Source organism: Pseudopipra pipra, chromosome 9, assembly GCF_036250125.1.
Source record: "Pseudopipra pipra isolate bDixPip1 chromosome 9, bDixPip1.hap1, whole genome shotgun sequence".
NCBI classification, from domain to species: domain Eukaryota; kingdom Metazoa; phylum Chordata; class Aves; order Passeriformes; family Pipridae; genus Pseudopipra; species Pseudopipra pipra.
Genome location: NC_087557.1, coordinates 26,871,938 through 26,898,969, shown reverse-complemented (window position 1 = coordinate 26,898,969; position 27,032 = coordinate 26,871,938). Strand labels below are relative to the sequence as shown.

The following is a 27,032-nucleotide window of genomic DNA, read 5'->3' as shown; positions in this document are numbered from 1 at the left end:
TCCCTCCCCGGTGAGAGGTATTTGCCTGCAGCAAAGCCAAGGCTCCCTTTCAATGCAAGCGCTTGGAGAGACCAAAGAGTGCAGACAGCCCACTGCTGTGGGGTCCACAGGTCCTGCAGGAGAGGCCACTGCACCAGGAGAAGGCACTGGGGAAAGCCCAGGGCAACACTGGGGCTACAAAGTACTGATCACTTGTTGTGCTGTGGTGGGCTGCACAATGTTAAGTGACGTGAAGAAAGAAGCTAAACTGTCCTCTCTCATTAGGGGAAGCTTGGTTTTTGTTTGCACGGGAAGAAGTGCTGAGTATGAAATTAAATTCATTAGGATATGTACTCCAGTACAAGAGTGACTTTTTTATTCACACTGATATCAGTCACAGGCAGGTGACACGCACCACACAATAAAATCCCAGTGTCACTACAAATGCTCACTGTAGTGAAACTAAACTGATTTAATTCAACTGGGGCAAGTTTTTAAATAGCTAAGCACCAATTTCCTGGAACCCAGAAAGAATGGAAGCCTACTCCCAGCAAAATCAGTAGTAAACCCCTTCTACATATACTAGCATGGTCAGATGTCACTTTTCCAGCCTCTACGACTCATTCAAGGCAAAGCTGTGTGGACAGTGTGCTGAGATTCTCCAGCACCACCATACTCCTCCTCCACCTTAGAGATGCCTTTACACAACGCTGCATAAAACCCATGGCACAGATAATTGAGTTACCAGATTTAAGATGCAATTCATAAATAGGTGACTGAACACAGCCCACAGTAACTGGTAGCTCACGTGCACCCAATGAAAGACATCTCTAAGAATTCACATTCTACCACCAAAGTAAATCAGGATCAAAAAGAGAGAAACCTTCATTAAAGACTAAATGGTCAAAAAGAGCTTTTGAATTTAATCTAGGGGTGGTTTCTGAGCAGGAAAAATACAATAGTACATACTGCACTGTTTCTTCTAACAAAGTGATACTTCTCAGTTTCTAAAAAGAAAAAAAAAGTGTTATCAATGTGCTATGAAGAAGTTTCATTAATGGATTTTGGCACAGAAATGCAAGAGTTCAAACCCCTTGCTAGTGCAAGAGCCTCTCAAGAACTGCCTAAGAAAAGAAATGCCAAGCAGCTTCACAACACGGGCTTTGAGAAAACACTTTTGACTTACTATTGTACTATTTGTATAAGCTGCAAGGCAATAAAATATGACAACCTTTTCAAGATTTCTCTTTGGACTCCTACAGACGGGGAAGTTCTTTCCTTTGGCAGTTCACACAGTTTAAGAGAGCAGTATTTGACTTCAGTTGGGTTCTCAAGAGTGGTTTCTTTTTCCAAAATAGGAACCCCATCAGTCCTTCCTGAGGCAGTCTCTTAATAGAAGCAAGGAGCTCTGTACATGAGCCCTAAAGAGTTAACAGAGCTGTTTATGCAGACAGATGTGAAAGAACATAAAGCCCCCTTTGTGTGTTACAGGAGCTTAACATCTGCTTTGCACAGCATAATCCTACTAAGACAAACGCAATATTCTACTCTCCCTTTTACATAAACAAAAATGAAAATAGACTCAAGAGTTTCAGAGTTAAAAATAAATTGCTTAGATGAAGAAACTCCACAGTTTTGTTTTATGGTATGACATACAAGCTAAACTCCTCAGACACTTCACTGCACTCCAGAAAATACAGAAACACTATTTAGAGTGTCACTTGCAACCTTCTGATGACTGTTACTGAACTGAAATACTTAAAGGCCAATTGAGATGTATCAGCTATTTTTAAAGTGTTACCCTCTAGGAAAAACACCACTGACAATTAAATGCATAATGGGAAGTTTACAGTACTAGATACACTTCTGAAACTAATATGTTTAAGGGATGGGCTCCTTTCGGTTCCCAAAGTCCCAGTAAAAGTTTATTATTGTAACTAGAAATAACCATTTGTAACAGCTAATTTTTTTCAGTGGCAGCTCTCCCCTGCAGTGCAAAATATCCACACCAGAGCTTAGTGCAGCACAAAGGGGACTTTGCAATCGCAGCAGCAAATATGAGACTCATCAGACAAAGGTGCTGTTCACTGCTTGGGGTTTATTTTGTGTTAAAGAAGCAAACAGCATACAAGGTAGGAAGTCAGGGCATGTCACTTGCAAGCCCAAAGGCAGTGAATTTATGTTACATCAGATAATCCACAGTAATTGCTTACATGCAGGATTCTGTCCTGTAGTAACTGAGACTGCTCCTCTCTCAATGGGAGAAGGCTGAGCCATTACACACTGAGAAGTGAAAGCAGATGTTGGCAGGAATACACATGCATTCATACGTGTGTATATATCTGTATATATTTCTTCACAGATTTTTATCATCAATGGAGCTCACAATGTCCCCTAAAACTGCTCACAACCTACTACTGATTATAAAACCTTGTTTTTAATTATATACAATTCTGAAAACTAAAAGGCACTTGTTTGAGGGTTTGCCAGTTTGTTTTTAATCAAGAGCTTTGGTGGTGGGGTTTTAGGGAGGGGGTGTTCAGCTACAACAGCTCAGGTGCTTGGGAGAACAAACTTAGAATATGTGTTGCAAACAAATTTTTAAAGAACAAAAATAAAAAATCCTCAAAATGTTAGCCTGTGGTATCATACCAAATTTGGCATGTTCTCAACTGGAAACATGATGAGACCTCTGTGTAAGATGCATCTTTTGCCACTGCTGCAAAGAGTAGGCTGGGACAGGCACACGCTGCATGAGGAATTTGAGTGACTAAGGTGACAAGACAGAGGATGAGTCCAAGCCAGGGGCTGGCAGGGACCAAGATCAGGGTCTTAAGCAAGGCTCCTGATACAGGGGAAAAACCCCAAATACTATTACAAGGACATAAGAACTGCAAGTACAGCAAACAGGTGGTGGTGGCAGGGATCAGAGCTAACCTGGAGCAGCAGAACATGGGGAGAGCTAGAAATGGCTGAACAAACTAAAGACCAGAACACAGAAAGATTGCTTGGATAAAGCATCAAGGGGGAGCAACAGGAAGAGGGTAAATGCAGTCAGCCAGACAAGGAGATTGATCAATAAGGTTGGTGGGCAGGAACTGGGAGTAAAAAGAAAAGAAAAAGCTTATGAACAAGGATGAAAAGCCTAACCAGAGGCTGGCATTGTACACCAGGAGAAAGGATTGGGTAGTAACAGAGTAGGTATGATCAGTCTTGGAAAAATGGGCAGACTTCGAGATGTTCACTTCTCACTGCCAAGGCATCTCTTCTGTCCCTCTCTCTATTCCTCTTCCACACCAAAAACGTGCAATGTGTTTTAGTAATATTAATTAACAGTAGCAGCAAATACAAATTAAAAATATTTCATGTTACTTCATGAAGCGACAAACACCTTCACCATGAATATCATGGTTTCCAACCCTAAGGTAAAGTGCATCATGTCACTTTCTTCCATTGTTTCTAAAACTGGTAGGAAGTTGCATACAAAAACTCTGGATCAAAATAATAATATTGCAAAAAAGATGGGATGTAAAAGTTCCTGTAACAACTTTCCTTCTTCTCCTTATGCATACACATTAAGGTAATATCCTTAATTACACGATCACACAGTTTTCCACCTGGCATCCATGTGTTTTAGTGCACGCAATGGATTCACACTGATGGTGAATTGGGGCTGTACATAAAACACTTGGACCACTATTTTCAGGACCCTGGCCACTCTTCCCACATAAACAGCAGGGTGACAGAAAGGCTGGGAAGAGATGAAAAAGAAAGCCTGGGTTGCAAATGAAGCTCTTCTGTCTTGTGGTTAAGACTATTGCAGTGTTGCCCCGGGATCTGGACTCTGGCCTTCCTCAGCATCACAGGAGAAGTCTGTGACAAGGAAGCTACTTTAACACAATTTTTCAGAGGGCACACAAGATTAGTAACATTCTCTGCTTCCAGGGGTCAAACCTGACTGTTTTATAAGTGCTGTAATGTTTCTAACTGTCTCTGAGATCAGTGAGCATATTGCTTTGAACTTCAGCACATAAAATGCCAAACACTCCAAACAAAAGACTAAAGTCTTAAAACACATACACAACATTCACCAGTATTCTTGCTTTTAGTCTGTCATAATAAGGCTGAGTTTACTCATCTCCCTCATCTCAGAGGTACTGTAAGAATAAGTTCACTGGTATTAGGGCAGTCACTGGTGTGAGCTGCCAAGGAAATCAACAGTGCTTCTAGAACAGGGTTTGAATGCAGTGCAAATACAGTGTAAACAAGGTGTTGAAGAAACTCACTGTGTAGTAGTAAGATATTTGTTTTGAGGGGTGAGGTACAAAAAGATTGCCATATTCTTTTTGCAGGCTGGACACTTCTTTCTTCCCTGCACTGTCCCAAACATTGCTATTTTAATTCTACATTACAACAGCCACAATATTGCAAAACCAAGTCAGATTAAGGAAAAATTATATCACAATTCAGTGGCTTCTATTGAAACACTTTCAGTGTTTCACAGTATTTTAATGATTGCACTTTCTGTAACTAAGACTTTCAGAGTTAAAATTCATAACCAGACCTTCTTGACAATCGCTGAAAGATGAAGAAAATCCTCATGATTCCAGGATGCAAATACATACAACGAGCCCCAAATAAAGAACAATTCACAGGGTTTGCTATGGACAGGGGACAGGGAATGAGCCAATGAGGCAGGCTGTCAGAACCCATCTATGGCTTAATCTCTGCGTAAATCTTTTTATGACAAGTCAGAAGCGGGGACAGCACATTTCTTGGCTTACAAAGCGTACGAGTCACCCTGCCCACACCCCTACTCTCTGCAGGCTGGAAAAGGCCAGTCTGACCACTTGTACTTTCTGACAGATTCAAGCCAGGCTGTCACTACCAACCAGGGCAGATCAGCCTGATCAGCTCCAGCAGCCCAAGCACGGAGCTGCTCACGACACGGGTGAGCACCAGCTGTCTGGGCAGCACACTCTTCTCACAAGCACTGCCTCTCTCTCTGACAGAAGGGCACCGGGAAGGGCACCGGTGGGATGTCAGGGCTGACATCCCCGTGGGCTGTCGCATTGACTACAATGACCTACATCTACTCTTCTCCACCATTCTTCCCTCTGGCCTCCTGCAGTATCAATGCTGTTCTGCTACTCTCCACATGGTGCCATTAGGAAGAGAGATCACCCTGCTGTAGACTAATGGCCCAACCCACCTATTTTTCGATCTCAGATTGGCAGGGGATGGGAACTTTTTCTTTAAAATGCTATGCAAATACACAGACACATATAACACTAAGAGCAAGACAATTCTGCTGACATAACTGACATAGTAAAATTTATGTATCACACCATCTGCTCCAGGAAGCTCCAGGAATCAGAGATTTTCCAGAAAAAAAAGGCAGAAGTACAGGTCTAAATTAATCCAAGTAATTTTAATAGTAACATTCATATTACAGGGACAGTTTGCTGTGGGCTATTGTCTTAAGGGTAACAGCTAAAGCACGAAGACATTATTGCACAGAAAGTCTCGGTTTCATTCTGTTCACAGTTCAGTCAAGGCCAAGAATTTTCCTAGAAAAATGCTCCACTCTCTCACCCTGCAAGCTCACTGTCTGTTCTGACTTTTGCAGGTCTAAATCCTTGTCTTTGCTTTCATTTGAACATTAAAGCATCACATCAATTACTGAAGTTTACCAAAGAAAGGTATACTATAGAACAGCATTGAATCTGTCCTTGTTCAATCCAGATCAGAAGTTCTCTCCCCAAGGAAAGAGTCCAACACATTTTCCTTCAGCTTGTTCACACATCAACTGTTTACTGGTAGGAACGAAGATGACTCATCCTACCACCAATACAAACCTGGTAAAAGACAAGGCATATCCTCAAGCAGTAGCCAAAAGCCACAGTCTGAGCACTGAAAATTTTGGTGACAGGTTTTTCCTATGGTTATCTTAATTTTTTTGCTTTGGAACAAAGTGACTTCTTTACGATTCAAAAGGAGAGTACTTTGTTCAATAGATTTAAAGTATATTTCATCAATACAATAACACACTAATAAAATTCACAAGTTGTTTAAGGTGGGTGTTTAAGGCCTGGTGTTTCATCTACTTCCCTTCCCAAACAGAACAAGGAAAGTACATACATCACATAAAAAATACTTTTAAAAGTAAATTTAAAAAAAAAACCAAACAAACAGAAAACAACCCAAAATGCCCAAGAAATTTGAAAGTTTCTAAGCTGATGACTTAGACTTTTATCCTAACAGGTTCCAATGTGACCCACAGAGATACTATAACTTTAGTGCTAAGAACAATCCAAATATAGCATAACTGCTAATAAATTCTTAGGGTTTGATATGTTGTTCATTTGTTTTTAAATAACCTCACTGCTTCCTGTGGCCTCCGATGAGTTCGCTGTTGCTGGGACATCACAAACCCCTCCCAGCGGGTGCACTTTCCAAACAATTGGCATTCAACAATAGATAACACTGGAGCACTGGTAGGGCAGCTCCAGAGAAGGGCATACAGTTATGTAAAGCTGGGAACAAAGGCATTCACAGGGATCCCAGGAAATGGGATTTTCATAGGACTAGCTATCACAGTATGTGTTATGATGAATGCTGCAGGCACAAAGTTCTCCTTAGGCACTTTGGCTCCTTGCAGGAACTCTACTCTTAAATGTACTAAAATACCTCCTGAACTGAAAAAGAAAGGGGAACACCAAGTTATCTTTTCAGATATCTTTATGCATCTCTTCTCTGCACACTCCAAGGTGACTGAAATGGAGCTTTCTGAGCGTATCATGTCAAAGTGACATGACTCCAAGTACGGGCATTTTTCATAAATTTGATATTCTTCTTGGCAGAATTCAGCCCCTCTCTCTTGAAAGAACAGCCAAGGAAGTATTTTATGACTTCACTGAAATACTTCTTTCATCACCAGTTCAACTTTTTTTCCCCACTTTGGCTAAATGCACACTCTACATCTGTTTAACACTGCACTGAGGTAATTTAAAAAAAAAAATGAAAACTGGATGGAGGACTAGTAGTCACTCACATTTGCAAACACACTGTGTTGTGGTTTTTAAAAGCTGTTTTTAATCTTAAAAACCAGTTCCTTTTAGACTCAGATAATATTCTTCTGGATGCTTTTGATTGAAGTGCATTATGAAGCCTTCTCAAGAACTTCTGTCATATTGCAGGTCCCCAGTGAGCTTAAACCAGCTCATTAGCTCCAGACAACAGGACAGACAGGACAGCAAAGCCCTCACAACAGGCTGCAATGTATGCTAAGACCCAGTGTGAATACTGGGACAATCTGTTCACAGAGCTTAGTGCTCCTGTGTCAATATTTCTTGCCGAGCTTGAATTAGCTGGCTACTTCAGCCAAATAAATTCATACAAGTTGTCACTAAAGCAATTAAAAAAATACATCTTTGTCCATTGAAAACTCTGCCACTGAAATATCATTCTGGAAGAAACTCTGAAATTTGAACATTTTAGGCAAACTCTTTTGATCTTACTGACTTTAGAAGTGAGAGAAACACTTAACACAGAATTAGTAATGAAAGGTCACTCTTCCTACAGAAGATTTGTGAAATACACAGGGAAACAAAAACAACAAGGAGATTTTAAAGTGCATTTGTCATAATCTTCTCAATTGGGTTCTTTATATGATTAACCTGTTCCAAATGTTAGGTTGCTGTGCTTAATTATCCAGGGATTTAAATACTTTACTGAACCACAATTCGGAACTAAAAAACTCTGCAGCTGCTTTCTGAGAAATCCCAAGCTGAACTCATTTAAGGAATGACCTTCCTTCAGGATAGTAATTTCTCTAGTTCCCATACAAACTATGAACACGTTTTGAGGAAAGTTTCTATTCTATAAACTCTGTTTCAATTTATTTCTCAAAATGTCTTAGATCACACCTTATAAAATAACAGTTATCTGCCAAGAGGAGGAGGAAAAAACCCCAACAATCACTTACAGTACCTCCATTAAAAAGTTCTCTTAAGTTTATAAACAGTACCTTGGATGTAAGGTCTCGGTGGAAAATGCCTTTATAGTGAAGATAACTGACCCCCATAGCAATGTCATAAGCCAGTTTCACCCTCACTGTCCAGGGCAGATGCTGGTTACTGTCTAAGAGCTGTTCCAGGTTACCACAATTGATGTACTGAAAAGACAAAGCAACATTTGTAATTAATTATTTAACTTCATATATTGACAGGAATGTAAAATTCATAATTACACAGGTGATCTCAGCTCAGTTATGTATTAAAACTTCTTTTCTTAAGGGCTTGAGAGGCACAAAGTTTGCAGATCAAGAGAGGCTGAAAATGTCTGCATCAGCTGTATCGACGCATTTATGTTAAAGATGCATGTGACAGCCACCACTGCATTAACTCTCTGGTACTTAAATAGAGCCTTCAGAAACACCTACAATATCATATCACCCTCTCATTTCCAGCTTAAGGAAAATTAGGGCAAAAAAGGATGAAGAGATGGCTCTCATATAGGATAAATCAACAAACAGCAGGCTAAGTATCCAAGTGTAGGTCATGGAGGCTGATCAAGTTCCCAGATATCAATTCCCTAAACTGAAACAGCATCAAAGAAAAATATTACAATGTGTTGCTGTAAGTTCCATTTTTTTCACTGCTGTATCTACAAGTTCTAATCAGCAATCTGATTCCCACTGTGTTCAGTACTAAATCAACCCCATCAAACGGTGGCCCTCATGAAAAGGAAAGTACATTAAGTAAAAGATAAATGCTATAAAAGACAGTGAAACAAAGCAGCACCTAAATGACACTAAATAATATAAGCCAGGGTTAAGACAAGGCAGCTCCACTGCTCAAATAATCATTACAGAAACACAGCTTATGCTTTATGTATAGACCCTTTATACCACACCAGCAGCTACATCGTGTTTAAGTAGCTTCTTGTTTCACTCCCAGCCCCAGTCCCCCACCAGAAACCAAGCAGAAAGGGTAGCTTAGCTCTCTCCAGAAGGAAAACCTGGCAGCAATGCAGTGACTTCTCTCAAGAAAATCCAAGTGAAGCAGGCAGGACAGTTTGCTCCCAAGATTGGCCCACGCATGTAACACTGTGCCAGGCTGCACCAACTTCCCTCCTCTGTGCCACAGAGATCTCCAACCCTCTCTCAAATGGCTTTGTACTTTCCCGTGTCATTCACCCTGACAATGACACATGACAGTGTGGCACCATTATCATGTTCAAACTGAAGTCTTAATTGCAGCTTTTGTTATTTCATGAAACTTGTAACTTGCTTGCATTTTGTTGGGCTTCTTTGTGTCTTGGAGCCTGGGCACAAGGCAAACATGAACCACACACCATGGAGTGTGGATGGATGATCTCCTCAGGCTGTGCTATAGCAAGGAAAGAGCACACAAAGCCAGACTCTACTGATAAGCCCAAGGGTCACAGCTCACCTCCTGAACAGCTTCTTCCTTACAGTTTGGGCCTACCATTAGCTGAGTTCACCAGTTAATTTTGAAAACCTTTTCAGCAGATACACAAGTTCCATAAGTAACTAAGGTGGCAAAAGCATTCAGGCAGAGGAGGCACGAAGCAATTTTAACTGACACAGAGCTCACTGGGAAGGGGTTCCACTGCGCATCCCTTGGGAATGGGGTTCATCCCAGCCCATGCACAGCAGCACATTTCACCGGCAGTCCAGGGCATGACCCCTCTCTCTCCAAAACAACCTGTTCCTTGTGCTAGGAGTACGTGTGCCAGGAGAGCGAAGCAGCTCTGGAACAGGTCAGTCTGAGACTATGCAATCTCCATCCCTGGAGATTTTCAAGACCAACCAGAGCTGCAGCCAACCTGGTTCAGTGTTGGAAACAATGCTGCTTTGAGCTTTTCCAGCTTTGATCTTTCTCATTGCTTTTATCTGAACCCCTAAGGGAGCTAGATGACCTTATAGGGCACTCAAGAAAAAAACATGCTCAATAAAATTAGATTTATATTTTTTTAAGTCATAAGTTGCTAACCATGCTTAAGGTAAAAATGGTGAATAAGACTTCTACAATAACTTCTAACATATTTTCAGCCTCTCTGGGAAAGTGTGAACAGCACTTCTTGTCCAGTTATGTTCACATCTGAACAATACTGACCAACCTGGAACAGAAGGCACCAAAGCTCCAAGCTGGATAACCCAGTTATAGAGTGACATTTAGCAATTACCCCAAACCATTTCACCTTTCTGACAGGGCAGTAACAGACAATAGAGCACCCATACAGCACTACCATACTTAAATTCATTGGCAAGACAATGTGAGGGGGAAGGGAATCACTGGCTCAGCTTCCATTTTCTAGTCTGTGCCACACCATGACACAAATGGCTCCAGAAGTGCTAATAAACAAGCAGCCCATAAGAGTATTGACACACACTGAAATGGGACAACAGCTGGCTACTATATCGAGCACGCTCTTACTTTCCTTCTCAATACAGCAGCCTACAGATTTGATCCATTGCTGCCATATTAGCTAAGTGCATCCAATATATCTATTCTCCCAGCACTCTTCCAGTCAAATTGGCTTGCAGGGTCATTCACTCAACTGCAAGGACTCAACTCTAACATGGGGTGGGCGAAGGCTGACCCACACAGAGGACAAATATGGACGAGCTGCAAAAGCAGGACTCAAACCTGTCTCCAGCACATCTACAAAACCCTCTAGGCCTCCTATCCAAAACTGCCACCCAGCAAGTGCACAGACCTCATTTATTAGAGATGTGAATCTGGTTTTGGCTCTACATTCTACTGTACCTCCATGAAAGACAGGAGACTAATCATCAAGAGAACAACCGAACTAAGACTTTCCTATAAGACACATTTAAGACTCCAGTTGATCTCAGGTTTTAGCTGACCAGCAGGTAATATTTGCATGCAGAATCCCAAATTATCCCTAAGGCAAGCACCACACAGAGTTCAGTGCTTCCTCAGTGTCATGTAAGTAATTCAATTCTTCTGGTTATTCAGGCTGATAATGCAAACAGCCAGCCTGATGGCCTATTTTTCCAGAGCCCTTCAACGATGCCTTTTCAGAACAGACACAGAATTATGAACATTATTTCCTAAATGCCAGGGCAACTGAAAGAAAAAAATACTTGTTCCCAGTCTCTTACTGGCACAAACCAGCTCTTTGTGGCAAGAATATCCTGAAGGATAGTAAATGCACCTCTCTAAAGAGAACACTGGATTTTGTTTTGTCCCTGAAACATTTCAGTGCTGGTACAGTAAGACTGCAGCACACACATCATCTCAAAGCATTATTCTACTACAACAACAACAGCCATTGCATAAAGTGTACAAGCAATTGGAGCAGAGATCTGATGGGGCTATGACAATGAAAGCAAAGGACGCTACATTTCATAGAGACCTCAGAGCTAAACGGAGCAGTGTTCAGACCTTTTCAAACTCTCCATCATCAGGTTGCAGTGAAACAGCTACCCATTATTCCTCCTGCTAGCTTTTTGTCATGTAACAGGATACCAGCAGTCAGTTTATCTGCTTGCCAGAGTCTGAAAGTAATCGCTATAGGTTGTTTATTTTTGCATTTACTACAACTCAAAGCAAACGAAATGCCGGTTTAAAAGATCCTGGCATCTCAACCCACAGAAATATTCTTTCCAAAAAAATTCTGAGGTAGGAGCTCACACTTTTTTTGCTAGAATGAAAGTTCTGCAAAACTCCATTTCTTATACCTCTCCCAGATCTTATGAGGAAAGAGGGCAGTAGCTTCTTTGAAGGACACATTACTCAGAAGCTCAGCCAAGCACAGATGCTTTCTGGATCAAAGAGTCTTGAAGAGGTTTCTGATGTTATAGTTTACTGCTAAGAAATGCAGAAGCAGCAGTATATAACCCTTTCCTGCACAAAGGGATAGGGAAGTTGGGGGATAGGGAAACATGTTACTTTAAACCTAAGAACAGCGTAATAGGACTGTTGCCTTGCAAGACACTTGCAGTCACATTATCAGACTCAAGCACATGAAATATGGAATGGATTGAAATTCAGAGTATGACAGTACTCACACATAGCATTACATGCTTCATTTCAGGAGACTAATGATGAACTTCAGCTGTCAGATTTTAGCTTCAGAATTCAAAAGAAAAGTTTAAATACTAATATGAGAACTTGAAGCTTTTAAAGAAAAGGCACACCAAATTCACACAATTTCAGCAGTTATGGCTCAAAAACAAAGACACCAAATATTGTCAAGTCTGAGGGGGAAGACTGATGGGAATTGCAAAGAGTTTTCAATGCTATTTTGAGAAACAACACTGTTTCAATATGTAGGTCTGATATAAATAAGCCATCAGATACTGCACAGGAAAGCCAGAAAAAAAGTTGGCCTGCTATTTAGACGACTTTTAATGTCACTGCTTGCCATTCAAAAAGCAACAAGTAACTACAAGACACCCCTATGCTGTAGCCCAAACGTTACCAAAGATAATGCATTACGTGGTTAAGAAAAGCAGGTGTGGAGAGTGCATTTAAGGTGACTGACCAAATGAGGTAAGTAAAGAGTGGGAGCTACAGGGACCCAGAACACAAACACTGAGACAGCAACGAATGAATATACTGCAGAAGCCCACTGAAGAGACAGGCAGAGAAGCAGAAGGAAAGAGAAACTAGAATTGTGGCATTAGCACCTTCAGCATGGAGAAACAGATGTCAAAGCAAAAGCCAGACCAAGAAGTTGGACTCTGAAGGGAGACTGGGAAAGCAAAATAACAGTATTGCAGATGCTGTCAACAAATGCATTCGAGAGTGTCAAAAGAGACAGAGCTTCCATATTTTTATCATTTCTAATGCTGGAAGTAAGAAGGTAACTCTCATGTCTAATAAAAGAAAGTTGAGAGCTTTTCACTTAGCTTTCTGCAGAAGTTTAAGACCAGTTTTAAACCATCCACTTCAAGGAAGACACAACCCAACCTTCAGATGTCACATGTTTAACAGTCATCTGTCACACTCGGCACTCTCTAAGCGACTACTTTGAAGGCTTCTGGCTGCAAGACAACAAGCCAATCTACCCTTCTGTCACAACTGGCATAATTAGCTACAGTGGGAGGACTGGAAATTTTCTGATTTCCCCCAACTGTTTTCATTAGCTTCAACTGTGCAGAACTGGAAAAGAAAGACAGTATCAGGATGTTCAAAACTACAACATAAGATACTACAAGTTGATACACTGAGGTTGACTATCAGATTAAATTGACCTTTTTTTTTTAAGTTTGAAGTTGGTTCATACCCCTCCACTAATTAAAAATCCCACAATTTAAAAATGTACACAACCATCTCACCTCTGAGCAGTAGCCTTCCATTACCACTAAATATCTAACACATTGATTGAACCAAACAAAATAAGTTAAACATTGAAACAGAACAAGTTGGATATTGAATTTGGGCTGCACAAGTATACTTTGGGTCAGCAGGTCAACTAATGTTTCCAAGGAGAAAACCACATGTACTGAAAGAGAACGCGCAGGTGAAGCAAACATATTTCAGAACAAAGCTCAAACTTTTTCATGAGGGATCAGAGGGGCACAAGTGGCTTGGAAAAACAGCCTGATTGAAAGGGCAGAAGCAAATCCAAAAGTCTTCATCTAAAGGCTGGTTTATTTTCCTGCTCCTCAGTTGCTGAAAACAAAGGGGAAAACCCAAGTCTTTTAACCTAAAGTCAATTTGTCTTCTGCTTTTAAACCAACACAAACAATTCAATTCTTTAATAAAAAGGATGTATTTTCTTTAAAGGATTTAACCATTACAGGATTAAAATAAAGTTAAAAAGGTGTCAGCTATTCAGAGAGGAGAGAGCAAGCTTCCTCAGGCAACTGCCATCGCCTGGTTACTCGTCAGAACTCAGAACCAAAAGCCAAGAAACGCAACAGATCTACCTCTGTTTCTTCTTCTGTGTCAGTTGTGGCATTGATTGATCCACTGGCTCCTCCTGCTGAAAAGGCATGTACAGGCAAGGCTTCTTTTATAAGGGCAAACAAGAATTAACATGCACTAACTCAGGAAGGAGCTGTAATGAAAACCATTTGTTGCATTCCAGACATTCAAGTGTTGGCATGGAAAAGAATATGGCAAGATTTGTCTTCCTTTAATTCTCTAATTCCAACAGCTCTTATGGTCACAGTACGCTGAATTTAGCCCTTTCCTGTCATTTCCCTCAATCAAAATTTAATGTTCAACTGGTTGCCTGATGCTAGAAGCAGATTCTGGTTGGTAAGGCTTCCACCACTGAGGCACAAAGCAACAATGCACTACTGCAACCCATATGTGTGAAGTTTTATGGACGCTCACTTACTCACACTCAGGTTTGAAATATTGCAGGAAATAAGCTTATTTTGTTGGAACCGGAAAACACTCCCAGTATATCTATACAAACTGACCTTGATAACCATTTTTCCTGTGATTATATTAGTAGAAAAAAAACTCCAGAAAGCAAAAAAGGCCTAACAAAAAAATCCTGCATTTATAATCTGAAGTCACAACCATTTGGATTCGAAGTAGAGCCCAGTTTCAGTGCAGATAAGAATCTGGGATATGGCAAGCTAGCAATGGCATAAATTAGCACACAGGCACAGAAGAGAAAGTACCTTGTTGCTGACACAGGCAAGAGAAACAGCATCTCTACAATAACACTTCTGTTAAGAGCAGAAGGCTCTATCCATACTGGCAGCATTTTGAACATACTAGACACTCAGTTCTAGAAGCTGAAGTCCCTGACAAGGAGCCTCTTATTTAAATAAGGTCCTTCTCACCTTCCCCACAAAAATACCAGCAGCAGCAGCCCACAGATTATATGCCTGCAAGATCCAGATAAATAACCCATTTGCTTCTTTTTTTTTGAAGTCTGTAAAACAGCCACAAGGATCTACTGAGAGCAAAAGTTATAGCACATGAACACCTCTCATAATACAAACTTTGTTTAAATTCTGCACAAGGAATACTTTTTCTGAGCTGTTTCAGAATTCTTTTCCAAGCCTCCACACTCCCACTGTGCCACAATGTCCATTTAGATTTGAAGGTGCTCAAACACTTTATTGGCAATTATAGAAGGCACCAAGATCCCCTGTTAATAGCAGTGTGTAAAGGCAAACATTAGAAGAATTTTCTTGTACAACTCAGTTTCTGAATGTTTTGGATGGCTGATAAGTAAAGAGAAACGTGGAAGTGAAACTACAAAGCACTTGTTAATTCCAGAGTATGTTTCCTGGGATCCAGGGTGCAGAGAGGGGAAGGAAGAGAAAGCACAACAAACTGAATTTATTGAAAATACATTAAAAAAATTCCAAGGCAAAAAGTTAAATGGCCAACATCACAGTACCCATTTGGACTGCATCTCCATATACAGAAGTAACAGGAAAATCTGGCCCTCAAGGCACTATTCAGTTCTCCTCTCCTCTCTCCCCACCCCCCCATAATAGCTGAGAAGCTTCATCTTCTCACTCTTAACTGAGACCTATTTCTAGGATATCAGAAACCACCAATAACAGAACTGCAGAATATAAAGTTCAAAAATGTTTGTTTGTTTTTCTTTCAGCTTGAGGCAATGGCAAAGGGTCCAGAAGGCTTACAGGGAGTGTCAAAACAGAGATATTAAAATCTCTCCCCAAAAAACCCCACACAACCCACACACAGAGCATCCACCCACCTCACACATGACGGGGAAGGGAGAGAAAGAATGAGACAGTGGAACTTGCTGTTTGCAGTTCAACATTTATCTGCTTCTTATCTTACTTTCTTCTATCCCTGAGACATTCTAAAAAGGAGGAAGAGGTTTGCACCAGCGAGATACTTAGAAAGCCTTCCTCAGAACACAACATATTTAGATGCATCTACCTCAATTAAAGTAAAGATTAAAAGTTGCTTGTGCACTATTACAGGCTCTGAAGTGATAAAACAAGTCAATCATCCTCCTACAAGGGAGAGGGAAAGAATTAAAGCCAACATATAGCCTGTGTAGCTAAGTTTAGTAAAAAATTAGAAAGAGGGGGGGAAGGGAAAAAAGGAGGTTTAACTATGAGCTGTTAAGCTCATACACAAGCATTTAAGAAAGAGTAGAATTCCAAAGCTTGCATGTCCAGAAGTTCTCACTGAAATAACTGGTTGCTTGTCCCTTCTGATCTAGCACCTGCATGCATAAATACAGACTGTGCACCTCAGGTTAACCTCCTACTTTCAAAGTCTTGGCTTCTGTCTTTACATGAGGATTTCTTTAGTGTCTATGATTATAGTTCTTTTTACACTTGAACTTTTTTCTCTGTGAGAACCCACCCTTCTCTCCTCTCCTAACCACACAGTGCAGATGCATCTTGCAGCTCCCTGGTGCCTTCAGTACAGTGCAGGGCTCACACATCTTTCACTGCTTGTCTGCTTTTGCTTAAAGGACAGACTTTCTCTGGAGACTTGTCCCCAGTGAGTTTAACTTACCTGGTCACCACCAACCTACAGTAAGTTTTTTCCACTAACTGATCTGCCATCACTTCCCTCTCAGAGAGTGCCTGTAAGGCCAGCTTGTGTCTTCCACAACCCAACATTTTGTCAGATTTCTGCTTCCCACAACTGAGCTTTTCGCTGCAGCTTTCTGAGAATTAATTCCATCTTTCTGTCCTCAGAACGAGTGTTGTGACCAGGTACAGCAGCATCTAACTTCCTACCAAACTGAAGGTCCCTGCATTCTGTGTGAATAATTTGGTACAACCAACTCAAAAATACTTTTTTTTTTTTTTTTTTTCAAAAAACAGCTCTGTAAAGTGTTGTTCTGGAAAGCCAGGTCTCTGATCACTGCAATCAGACAAGATGGTTACCTTTCATTTGTCAAAAAAAAAAAAAAAGTAAGTAGGCATCAGATGTACAAAAAATTTGGAAGATCAGCTAACTTAAATAAGATCCTTTACATGCTTTCCAAGAACCTGCCTGTTGATATTTAAGCACTCAAAACTGCAAAGTTACAAGTCAGACAGACTTGGCTGAAACTCCTGTGGAGACCTGTATCATTTTTGCTGGAGAAAGAAATAAAGGGTCAAGCACACCCCATATGCCACAACACCAGGCTACAGGAGTATGAACTGGAGATGGAATTTCAGTCAGGAACACTAAATTTCCTGCCTCCTGTCATTGAAAACCAGACCCCCTTGTGTGACTTTAAATGGATTTTTTTGGTATGTGCAGCACATCAAGCTGTGTTTGGGACTGAAGTCTTTTTTCTTGTTAACAAATTCACTAAATATTGGGTTCCCAAGGAAAATAATATAAACAAAGTAAAGAATATGTACTTTGTCTTGACATCTGTGAAATAACTTCACTGTCTTAGACACACTGCTTTTTTGTGTTACAAAATAATTCAAGAAGCCTTAAAGTTATGACTCAAGGTTTAAATGTGTGACATTTTCCAAATACCACCACCCCCCTCACTTTCCTACAGGCTTTTTAAACTCTACTTACTTTGAACAGTCTAATTTACTTATTACATGTACCATGTTCACACTTGATTTTGCATCCACTGGTGCACACAGATGAGTCAGGTTTACATCTACCTTTAATCAGCCTGACTCAAATCTCACATACAAGGTACAGATGGGTATCAAAGTCTGGAATTCTTCAGCTACTAGGATAATATTAGTGCAAGTGTCTACAGCATTATTGCAACAAAAATGAGACACCTTTAGCTGATAAAACAGATGATGGTGCTCATATCCTTCTGACCCTCATTCAGCCTTCCTACAGTTGATAATCCAGACTGAATAAACACTGGAAACAGGATTTTAATTTTAGTTCCTTTCTCATGCACCCTTTCAAAAAGTAGAGTTAGGGCAGACAGTCCTCTCCCTAAACCAATACAGCTGGTTCAGTCTAGCACTCTCCAGTTAATCAGGACATGGTTGCTTCTGGATACCTGGACTTCTTGACAGGATCAAAGGCACAGGAACGGGCCCCTTCAATTCTGCAAGCTGGTATGTGTCTTTCAAATGGGGATCTCAAGCTGAAGAGACATGCTGCACTCCTCTAAAGAGAATAAATCCAAAGGAAGAAGGACACTGCTTTGGAGATGAAACAATATGATGCCTTTTATAGCACAGAGAAAGATTAAGGTAGAGCTGGTTGTCAAGCCTCGATCTACATTTGCTAAGAGTGCATTCACCTACTTTTTATAAATTAAACTGAGAACCCAAGTGAACTGTCACAGCAAAACTGAAAGTGACAGTCCATATGCTGTGAAGAGTGAAAAAAATTCGACCAAATATGGCTCAAGTGTTGACAAGTATTTTTAAAATTCTATTACAAACAATCAAGAGATGAAGGGAAGTGTCTGCACTGAACCAAATTTATAAAAGCAATTATAACTGCATTTCAAAATGATCAAAGATGTACTAGGAATCATTTTGCATGCTACACAGAAACAAGAAAGTACACAGTTTGCATGTGGTCCCAGACAAAGCTAATAGAATAACTTCTGTCAGACACATACACTGATAGTACTTAATATTCAAATTTATAGATATCTCTATTTTTTAATCACAATAATTTAAGCAAAAGCTAAAAATAATACTTTGATATAAGAAATCTGGCACACATCCCAAAGCTTATCACCTTAAAGAATCGGGATCTTTACAGTTTCAAAGAGATATTGCTAGAAACTTGGTTTGACGTCTTATAAACACATTCATCCTGGAATATAAACAGAAGCTTCCTAATTTTTTGGCTCTTCTTAAGAAAAGTCCCTATTGCCAGTGCCTGTTTCCTTTCAGCAAGGTAGCTGCTGCACGTGACAACAAAGGTGATACTTTGAGTTGTTCTTAACTGAGCCCTGATGTTCATGAGCAATGAAGCAGAAAAGACTCGTGTTTCTGTACATGTTTAGTTAGTTGGGTTTTTTTAATATTAACATGTGCCAGTAAGTAGACACACAGCAACATATCTTTGCATCTTGGAGGTTTACCTTATCCCTATTCCCTAGTGTAGAAAGACTCCACTTTATTTTAATACAAGATGATAGAATTAACAAGATATTTCAAAGCACCTATTAAGTTGCAACAATTTTTGTGTTAAGTCTTTTTTTTTCCTCAAGAACAGAAACATAAAGGGCCATTAAGATCATTAGAGGGATCAGAACCTCTGCCACAAGGAAAGGCTGAGAGAACTGGGATTGTTCAGCTGGAGAAGAGAAAGCTTCAGGGTGACCTAATTGCAGCCTTCCAGTACCTGAAGGGAGCCCACAAGAAACATGGAGAGGGACTTTTTACAACGCCAAGGGGTAATGTTTTTGAATGAAAAAGAGTAGGCTTAGATTAAATATTAGGAAGAAATTCTTGTAAGGGTGGTGAAGGCCTGGCACAGGTTGCCAAGAGAAGCTGTGGCTGCCCCATCCCTGGAAGTGTTTGAGGCCAGGTTGGACGGGGCTCTGAGCAACCTGGGCTAGTGGAAGATGTCCCTGCCCATGGTGAGGGGGTTGGAACTGGATAATCTTTAAAGGTGCCTTTCAACCCAAACCACTCTGTGATTCTATGATATGGAACTTGCCAACTGGCCCCAATCAGCCCTAAGTGGCCCTGCTTAAGCCAGGGGTTTGGACCAGATGACCTCCAGAGGTTCCTTCCAACCTCAACCCCTCTGTGAATCTGTGACAAAGCACTAAGCAGAGAGTGAACAGCCCTAACAGACATCTCATGAACCATTCATTCTAATTTAGTGCTGGAAGACAGTGTCAGTGGAATGGAATGATTTCTCACCTGTTACATTACAGACTAGCCCAGTCTTCCTAACACCAGACTTATTTCACACTCTGTTTCAAACCTTACTTCTGCTGCCATGGCCCTTGCTCTGCTCAGGTCCCACACAGTTATTAACGGGGAGTGAATTACTCTTCTCTTGAGGTCAAATCCCTGGGCTCCAGATGAATGATTTTCTCTTGACCCTGAGGCAAGCATATGCAAAGCCTGACTCTTAATGACTCCTGTAAAGGAAAAGCTAAACAACCCAAACAACCAAATTAACAGAGGAAATAAGGATACTACGTGCTGGCTGGACTTCCAGCCCTACAACAAAAGCAGCAAAGAAGGGCAAGCAAGTAATAGCAATAGGTGCCTCTAGTTTTATACCACATAACCATTCTCGTCATCAAAGCATATATTCCTGGAACTAAATACATGCAGTTCTAAAATCCAAATCCATACCAGGAAGGGTACAAACTAGGCATAGTTTAGCAGAGGACTCAATGCCTCTGACATACTTTCAGTAAGGCTAAACTTACTGTTCTGGTGCTTGGGTTTTATACCTGTAAAGGCCCAGATTGCCTCTACACAGCACTGTCCAGCACTGGCACCAGCACAGCACCACTGAAAAACCCCTTCCATAAAATGAAGCTGCAGCTCCAACGAATGCTACAAAGAACATCTGAACTATGGACAAAAAGTCCATGCAGAGCAGGCAAGTAGAGATTTACTACAGTGATAATCCACAGATCATGCTGTTCATTGGCTGAGAATTAATCTGCAGAATTTTGCACATACTTAGAGTTCTTACAAAGTTTAAACCGCAGTCTTTCCGCAGCATCCTACAGCCAAGAGGCACTTAAAAATGCCAGCTGTTGAAAGTCATCCAAAAGAGATCCTTTGAAGCAACTTGAAAAAAAGATCATCACGCTATGATGACAAACTAAAACACCTCTAGAGTTTTCCCACCCCTCTGCTTTTTGGCTCCTCCTTTAGAGTTTTCTTTTTTCAATACTACGGTCAGAAAGACTGCGTAGAGCATCTAAGAAAGATTTCGATAAGCAAGAGGAGCTAATGCAAAGCACAAGATATTAAGGAATACAAACTGATCTGGGAGCCTCTGATCAGTATGGCTTCACTGAACACAGTAGGTAATACCTAAACCTTTCATCTTACACGTCCTAAAGGACTTCCCTAATAATTCTCTAAATTGTTGGAGCTTTTTTGCTAGAAATTGGATGGGAGTATCCAACAAACAAGGAATATTTTTCTATGATGAAAATTTTCTAGGATGAAGATAAAAGTCATTTAATTTTTTTAATTTTCTACTTAGTGCCATCTTTAACACAACTTTCATTTTCTCTTCAGTTGTCTTCCAGCTCAGGTTAATCAACTTCACACTGCAACTATTCTTTTTTTTTGAGGAACAACCGCCAGAGCCAACTTATCCAGGAACTAAATATCAGCTGGTAAACAGGTAATACTCAAACTGGGAATAATTCCTTTGCTGCACAGAATATTTGCAGAATGACAGATAATAGGAACTCCAGTTCCAAAGACACCAAGTTCTCTAGAGCTGACAGCCTGCTGCGATCACCAAAGCAGAGGTAAATATTTGCAGAGCTTTTACATGAGTAAAACTAAAGTTATTCAAACAATATGAATCATACTGGTGGAATAAAAGTAGGGATTAGCGAGTCTTACAGGAGATGAGGGAAGGAGGGAGGAGGGAAGGAATGGTGTTCCAAAGCTTTTTAAAACTCTCCAAAGTGTGCAATCACCATCTAGAAGGCAGCGTAGGCCTACAATTTTTGCTGTAGCATAAAATTCAGAAGAGGAGACCTAAGTGATGTCTGTCTGGTTTTCTCCATTCCAGGGTCAAAGGTTCTCCACAAAAAGTTGACTAAGAAGGGACAGGAGTAAAAAACAAAAGAGGAAAATGAAGTACTTTTAATGACAGATTCTGCTTGTGAAAGCTGTACGTCAGAAGGACCTTCTCCCTCGAAGAACTTACTTTCCATTCTTTGTAAAAGGATAATTCAGCACAATTAAAACAATGCTGAGAATTTTAAGCTTTTAATGTTTTCATTCTAATCACTGCTATCTCCAAAAGTAAAAAAGAAAAATACTAAAAAAGGAAGGTCTGTGAAAACCCGAAACTCCACTAATTGCATTTTTAGTTTACTGAAAGGTGAGAAAGCAGAGAAGGAAAGTTTTCAGTTATCACAGAAGAACTCACTGAAAAAAAACCTCTCCCTTCAAAAGCCACAGGTATTTTCATTAAGATGAGCTTTACAAGTACAAAAGGGATACACTATGCATGGAATTTTAAAAAAAGTCTTTTCCAAACAGCATTCTTGTCCCAAAACAATCAAATTGTGGTTGACGGTAAAAACAGCAGTGTCAAATTCAGTAAGCTATGACAGTACAACATGTCAAAATTGTCCAATAGCAATTACCTTGCCCAAGATAAAAATTACCACGTCTGGAAGGATTGCCATAGTTAACTTTGTCCTGGGGTTTATGACACAGCTATAAAAAAAATTAATTGAACTGAAAACGTGCACAAGCTCAAAGAATTGTGTGGATTCTGTTAAAAAACAAACAAACAAAACAGTCAAGATGTTTCTTACAGCGATTTTTGTCTCATACATCTGCATTAAATGTGTAGTTCATACCACAGTTCATTACTGCAGGCAGCACCACTGAGCAGGCAGGAAATATTTTAGACTTCAAGGCACTTTGAGGCACTTCTGCACACTGCAGCTAATAAAGAGAACTCAGCAACTGGGATGCTCAGGAGAAGGCAGGTGCACAGAAAGGCTGGCTCGCCCCTTACCGTTATCCTACTGTTGTCCCAATGCCACAGGACCTTAAAACCAAGGCTGCCCAGCTATGCTCAGACCCACAAAACATCTCATACCACACCATGGGATGGAATTAGAAGGGCTGACTAGGCAGAACACCAGCAAGGACAACGTTTGAAAGCCTGCAGCAGAGCATCTCAGGCAGGTCCAGCTGCTGGCTGAAATAATATTGTCCTACCCCTCCACCACTGACCAAGTCTCCCATCACTGCAGCAGCCCTGCTCTCTGCCCCAGTGCACGTCAAATCCCACAGGGAACAAATAAAGCCACACATTGTGGCAGCAGAGCATTTGCACACTTTTTTTACTATCTTCCAGTATGAATTAATAGCCATAAAACTTCTGTTGCAACAATTAACTATTGTCCCTGAAGCACTGCAATTTCAAGATATCCCAATCAACACATAATAACTCTCCCTTCCTCATCTTCTCTACACACAGCTGTCAGGGCTTTCATTTTTTTCAAGAAGGAATTACCAAGCTGTATGACTCGTTCTGTGCATATATATACATCTAATTATAACAAGATTTTAGCCTGACCTGTCTCCTAGAAATTCAGATAAACCTGTTTAACAGAGTTCTACAAATAATTTTAAGATCTGCAAGAAGATATTAAGTGGCTTTTATATGCTAGACTGTAAGCTACGGGATCAGCTTTGGCACGGGCCTATAAAACCTGCAACACACACATAAATTTGTTTGTCTCTCATCCAAAAAGGATGTTTGCTCAAGCAGCCATTCAATGGTAAATGTGTATGGGATAAGATCCTACACGATTCCTACTGAGCTGTGGCTGCTCCACACTGGCTCCCAGCTCCGTGTCCCTGAGCTCTGCTGACCTCCTGGCAGCAGCTCCAATGCTGTCTCTGAATGCTCAGCAGCACCTCATGCTGACACCAGAGCTCTACTACTATCCAAGTTTCTCCAAGACTGAGGATGCTGCTCTGTGCCAGGAAATTAAGAAATGGAAGTGAAGAGAGAGTTGTCAGATTAGGAAGGTGGCTGGAAAGCACAGAGAAGCTTGAGGGAGAGGCTGAAATTAGTTTGGAGAGGCATGTGAGCACAGCAGGAAGCCCTGCAGATTCCTGTAGCTACAGAAACAAACCACCAGCTTCAGATTAGAGCTGAATGCTGAGAAACGAATACCCAGCTTCTGGTTTTACAGAAAACAAGCACAGCAAATCTGTGCCCATGAGCTCAACGTTACTGAGGCAGTCTAATGCCTGCCAGCTCATCTGAGTGATACACCTATTAAAGCATTTACTTTGCTTTCCTTAAATGTTTCTTAACTTAGTGCTTGTAGGGATTGAGGTCCTCGCCAGCCTACACTGTTCCATCAATTTAAGGATATTGAGCTACTTCAGAAGAGGCATATGCCATAGCTTCTGGCTTGAGAACTTAAATAAAAAAATTGGATTATCAAAACTGATAAGACTGTGGATTCAGAACAAGGTCAAAGTCCTAGCGAAGTCTATAATTAAACAATTCCATTCTTATTTTGAAAAAAACAACCCAAAACAAACAGAAACTGCCTCTTGCTCAAGTTTCAAAAACAAAAGCCACTTGAGAGAGGAAAATTAAAACAACACAAAATGCTGCCAAAAGGGAAAATCCCAAGGCATACATAAGATCAACACCCTCCTCAAGCAAAAAACCTGCTCTGCATGATCCTCTCCTGTGTCTCATGCAAAAAAAACTCTTAACACTTTCAACTCTGCCTTCCAATAACAAAGTGCTGTATATTAACAATGTAGGCCCTTAACAGGTTTACAAAATCCTCAAGGCTCTTCTAAAACATTTGTATTTGTTGCCCTGCCTGTTAATAGCACAGGAGGGCATTATGCACAAGTCCTCTAAACCCAGTCACTGAACATTTGCCACAAGTTCTCAACTCCTTCTATTAAATAAACATGATTTCCCATCGTGCCCTCAGACATAAGCTCTAAGTGATGCTGTATCCCTTTTACACAGGCATATCATCAACTGTACTCTCAAAACAGAAGAAGGGATAATTAAGCTCCTTACAGAACAGGTCCAGCACAGGCAGTGTAAGAGGATTCTCCCTGCAGTGACTCAGACACCTATTGACCAATGGGCCTCTGAATCAACAGTTTCATCTCCAGAGAGGTGAAACCCTGGCAGAAGTTCTGAGCGCTTGTAGTGCCAGGCCAGTATCAATTATGCTGAGCACTGGAAGCCAGGAGACCACCTTTCTGGACCACAGGCTGAAAAAAGCCACAGTGGCTGATTTGTTTATCCTCCTGGGCTATATTTGAACCGGTGATTCACCACGTCCGTCTTACTAATAACTCCTTCAGCTCATCATTTCAGCCCCCTTCTCCAACCTCCAGAAGTCTTCAGAACTCAGCTATTACTCTACACACACTTCAAGATGAAAAATGCCACTAATGTTGCCAGAAAGGACAACTAATTCCACCACTTGGAACATATACGGCTTTTAACTTTTAAAAACTCTGTAAAACCAAAGAACAACTACTGCACTGGGCAAAATTGTGTGTGTCGTCCCTACAACATCAAATTTGGTCATGGATTTTCATACTGAAGGCATTAAATCCCGTCTTGGTCCACAGAAGAAAAGCAGTGTTCACTAATTATACTTTTATAACATGTCACTAAAATTCTTCTGTTTCTCAAAACGTTGCAGCAACCTTCTTCAGTCTAAAACTTTTCCTCTTTGGTCTCAAGCTGTTTCTGAAATCTCTTCTGTTATTCTGAATTAGAACTATAAAAAGTTATTCTTTGAAGTCTTTCTTAGATTTATTTGCTTGCCAAGAACTCAAAAATAGCTGAGCAAAGCAAGCAGCTACAAAGTTAGCTCTCCATGAGGAAGCATCTGTACTGTTTTCATTTTCTTGGCTTTTGGGTGGGGAGGGACATTTAAATGGCAAGCAACTGCTGTGAAGGAGGGGAAAAAAACAAACAAACAAAAAAACCACATTGAAAAAAATCTGCCAAGTTTTAGTATTACAAAGTGTTATGAAGCTCGATCTCTTCTGGGATACGTTTAGTGAGTGAAAGGACACAAAACCTCCCTGTTTTCATTTATCAGATGTACAAAATAAATCAGCAATAACGTTAGCAAAGTCTGCCAGAAGGTCTTGACCAGCCATCTTAGAAATGTTTCTTCTACTGAGCACAAGGTATGGCGGGGGGGGGATCAAAAAAAACTGTCCCCCTCACATCAAAGTGCTCACACATACTGCATCTTGAAATTCCTGGAAGTGTCTTTACCTTTGCTCTCACACTAGAAATACAGACACTGTGAACTAGAGTGCATCACTCCAACAGCAGCTGGAACTAGAATTGTAGAACTGTCACCCCAGAAGGTGAAGAAATTCACTGCCCACATATGTGCATCTTTGCCTCAGAGCTGCATATGTAAGTTCCAGAAAGTGATGGTGACACATATCCTGCTAATTAGCATACAGTTATCCAGTCTCCTCATGTTACAGTAAGCAAGCACACCACACCAGGAACCTGCTTTAATTGCTAATTAATAGCATACTTGTCTTTGGGAGGGTGGGAAAGGGTTAATCTTTTAATTGAGCAGTTCTTACAAATCAGAAGTAAGCAAGCAATATTAACTTTACAAAACATGACTTTCCTTTTGATCTGTACTCAAACTAATACAAAAGGCAAAATATTTTATTGATTTTGACTCAAACAGGCAACACTATTCCTAACAAGAGAATACTACCTTCTTATTTTTCCTGAGCAGTTCACAGAGGGATTAAACACACAACCCAGTAAAACTGGGTGGGAAGACTCACATGAACGGAAACTTCAGCTTCACATTTGATACCCAGATCTTGGCCAGGGTCCATGGGCAGTGGCATAATTCCCTTTAACAGGACCCAGATTAAGCTGTAATCTTGATGTTATTCCAAATAAGAAAGTGGTAGGGGTTGAACACATTAATATCACCCAGCTGAAATGTCACTGACTCACCTGTGAAATGTACAGCTGGAGTATAAATAAGAGTTAAACACAATGCAATGTCACTGAAACAAATAATACTTAGGGGCAGCTCAGTGGTAATGCACATCCCTCATTTCCAACATTGTCAGTGAAATTTTATGTTCCTACTGTGATTTTTTTTTTCCCCATCCTAATAAGTGCTTCTGAGGAGAAAAGACATATAAGGGCTGTGAGCAAAGGGGAGTTCTGAGGCCTGATTCTGCAGCCTTCCCACAGCATAGTAACTACCAAGCAATTAACTCACCAGCCCCATAAAAGAAATATCACTCAACAGCAGTTGCAGAATCTGGCCTGAGAACTGTTTTCATATTCAGTACTTATATCATGAAATAGTCTTACCTCAGTAAGAGCGTGCAGCTGTCCTTTATGCACACAGACACCCATAAACCTACAAGAAACAAGAAAAGAAAAGTGGTTTGGGCTTTTTTTTTT

The 27,032-nt window shown here is 40.6% G+C and overlaps 1 protein-coding gene across 4 annotated transcripts in view; it reads right to left on the bottom strand.

Moving 5' to 3' along the window:
• Window positions 1-27,032, bottom strand: part of TESK2 (testis associated actin remodelling kinase 2) — a 104,264-nt gene that overhangs the window by 13,515 nt on the left and 63,717 nt on the right. For 3 of the 4 annotated variants that reach the window (XM_064665361.1, XM_064665359.1, XM_064665360.1), the window contains exons 4-5: window positions 26,940-26,988; window positions 8,009-8,155 (exon numbers count right to left, since the gene is read on the bottom strand). In XM_064665361.1, coding sequence (XP_064521431.1) covers window positions 8,009-8,155; window positions 26,940-26,988 — 196 coding nt within the window. The remainder of the gene's footprint in view (window positions 1-8,008; window positions 8,156-26,939; window positions 26,989-27,032) is intronic. The other variant, XM_064665362.1, reaches the window with a different exon arrangement.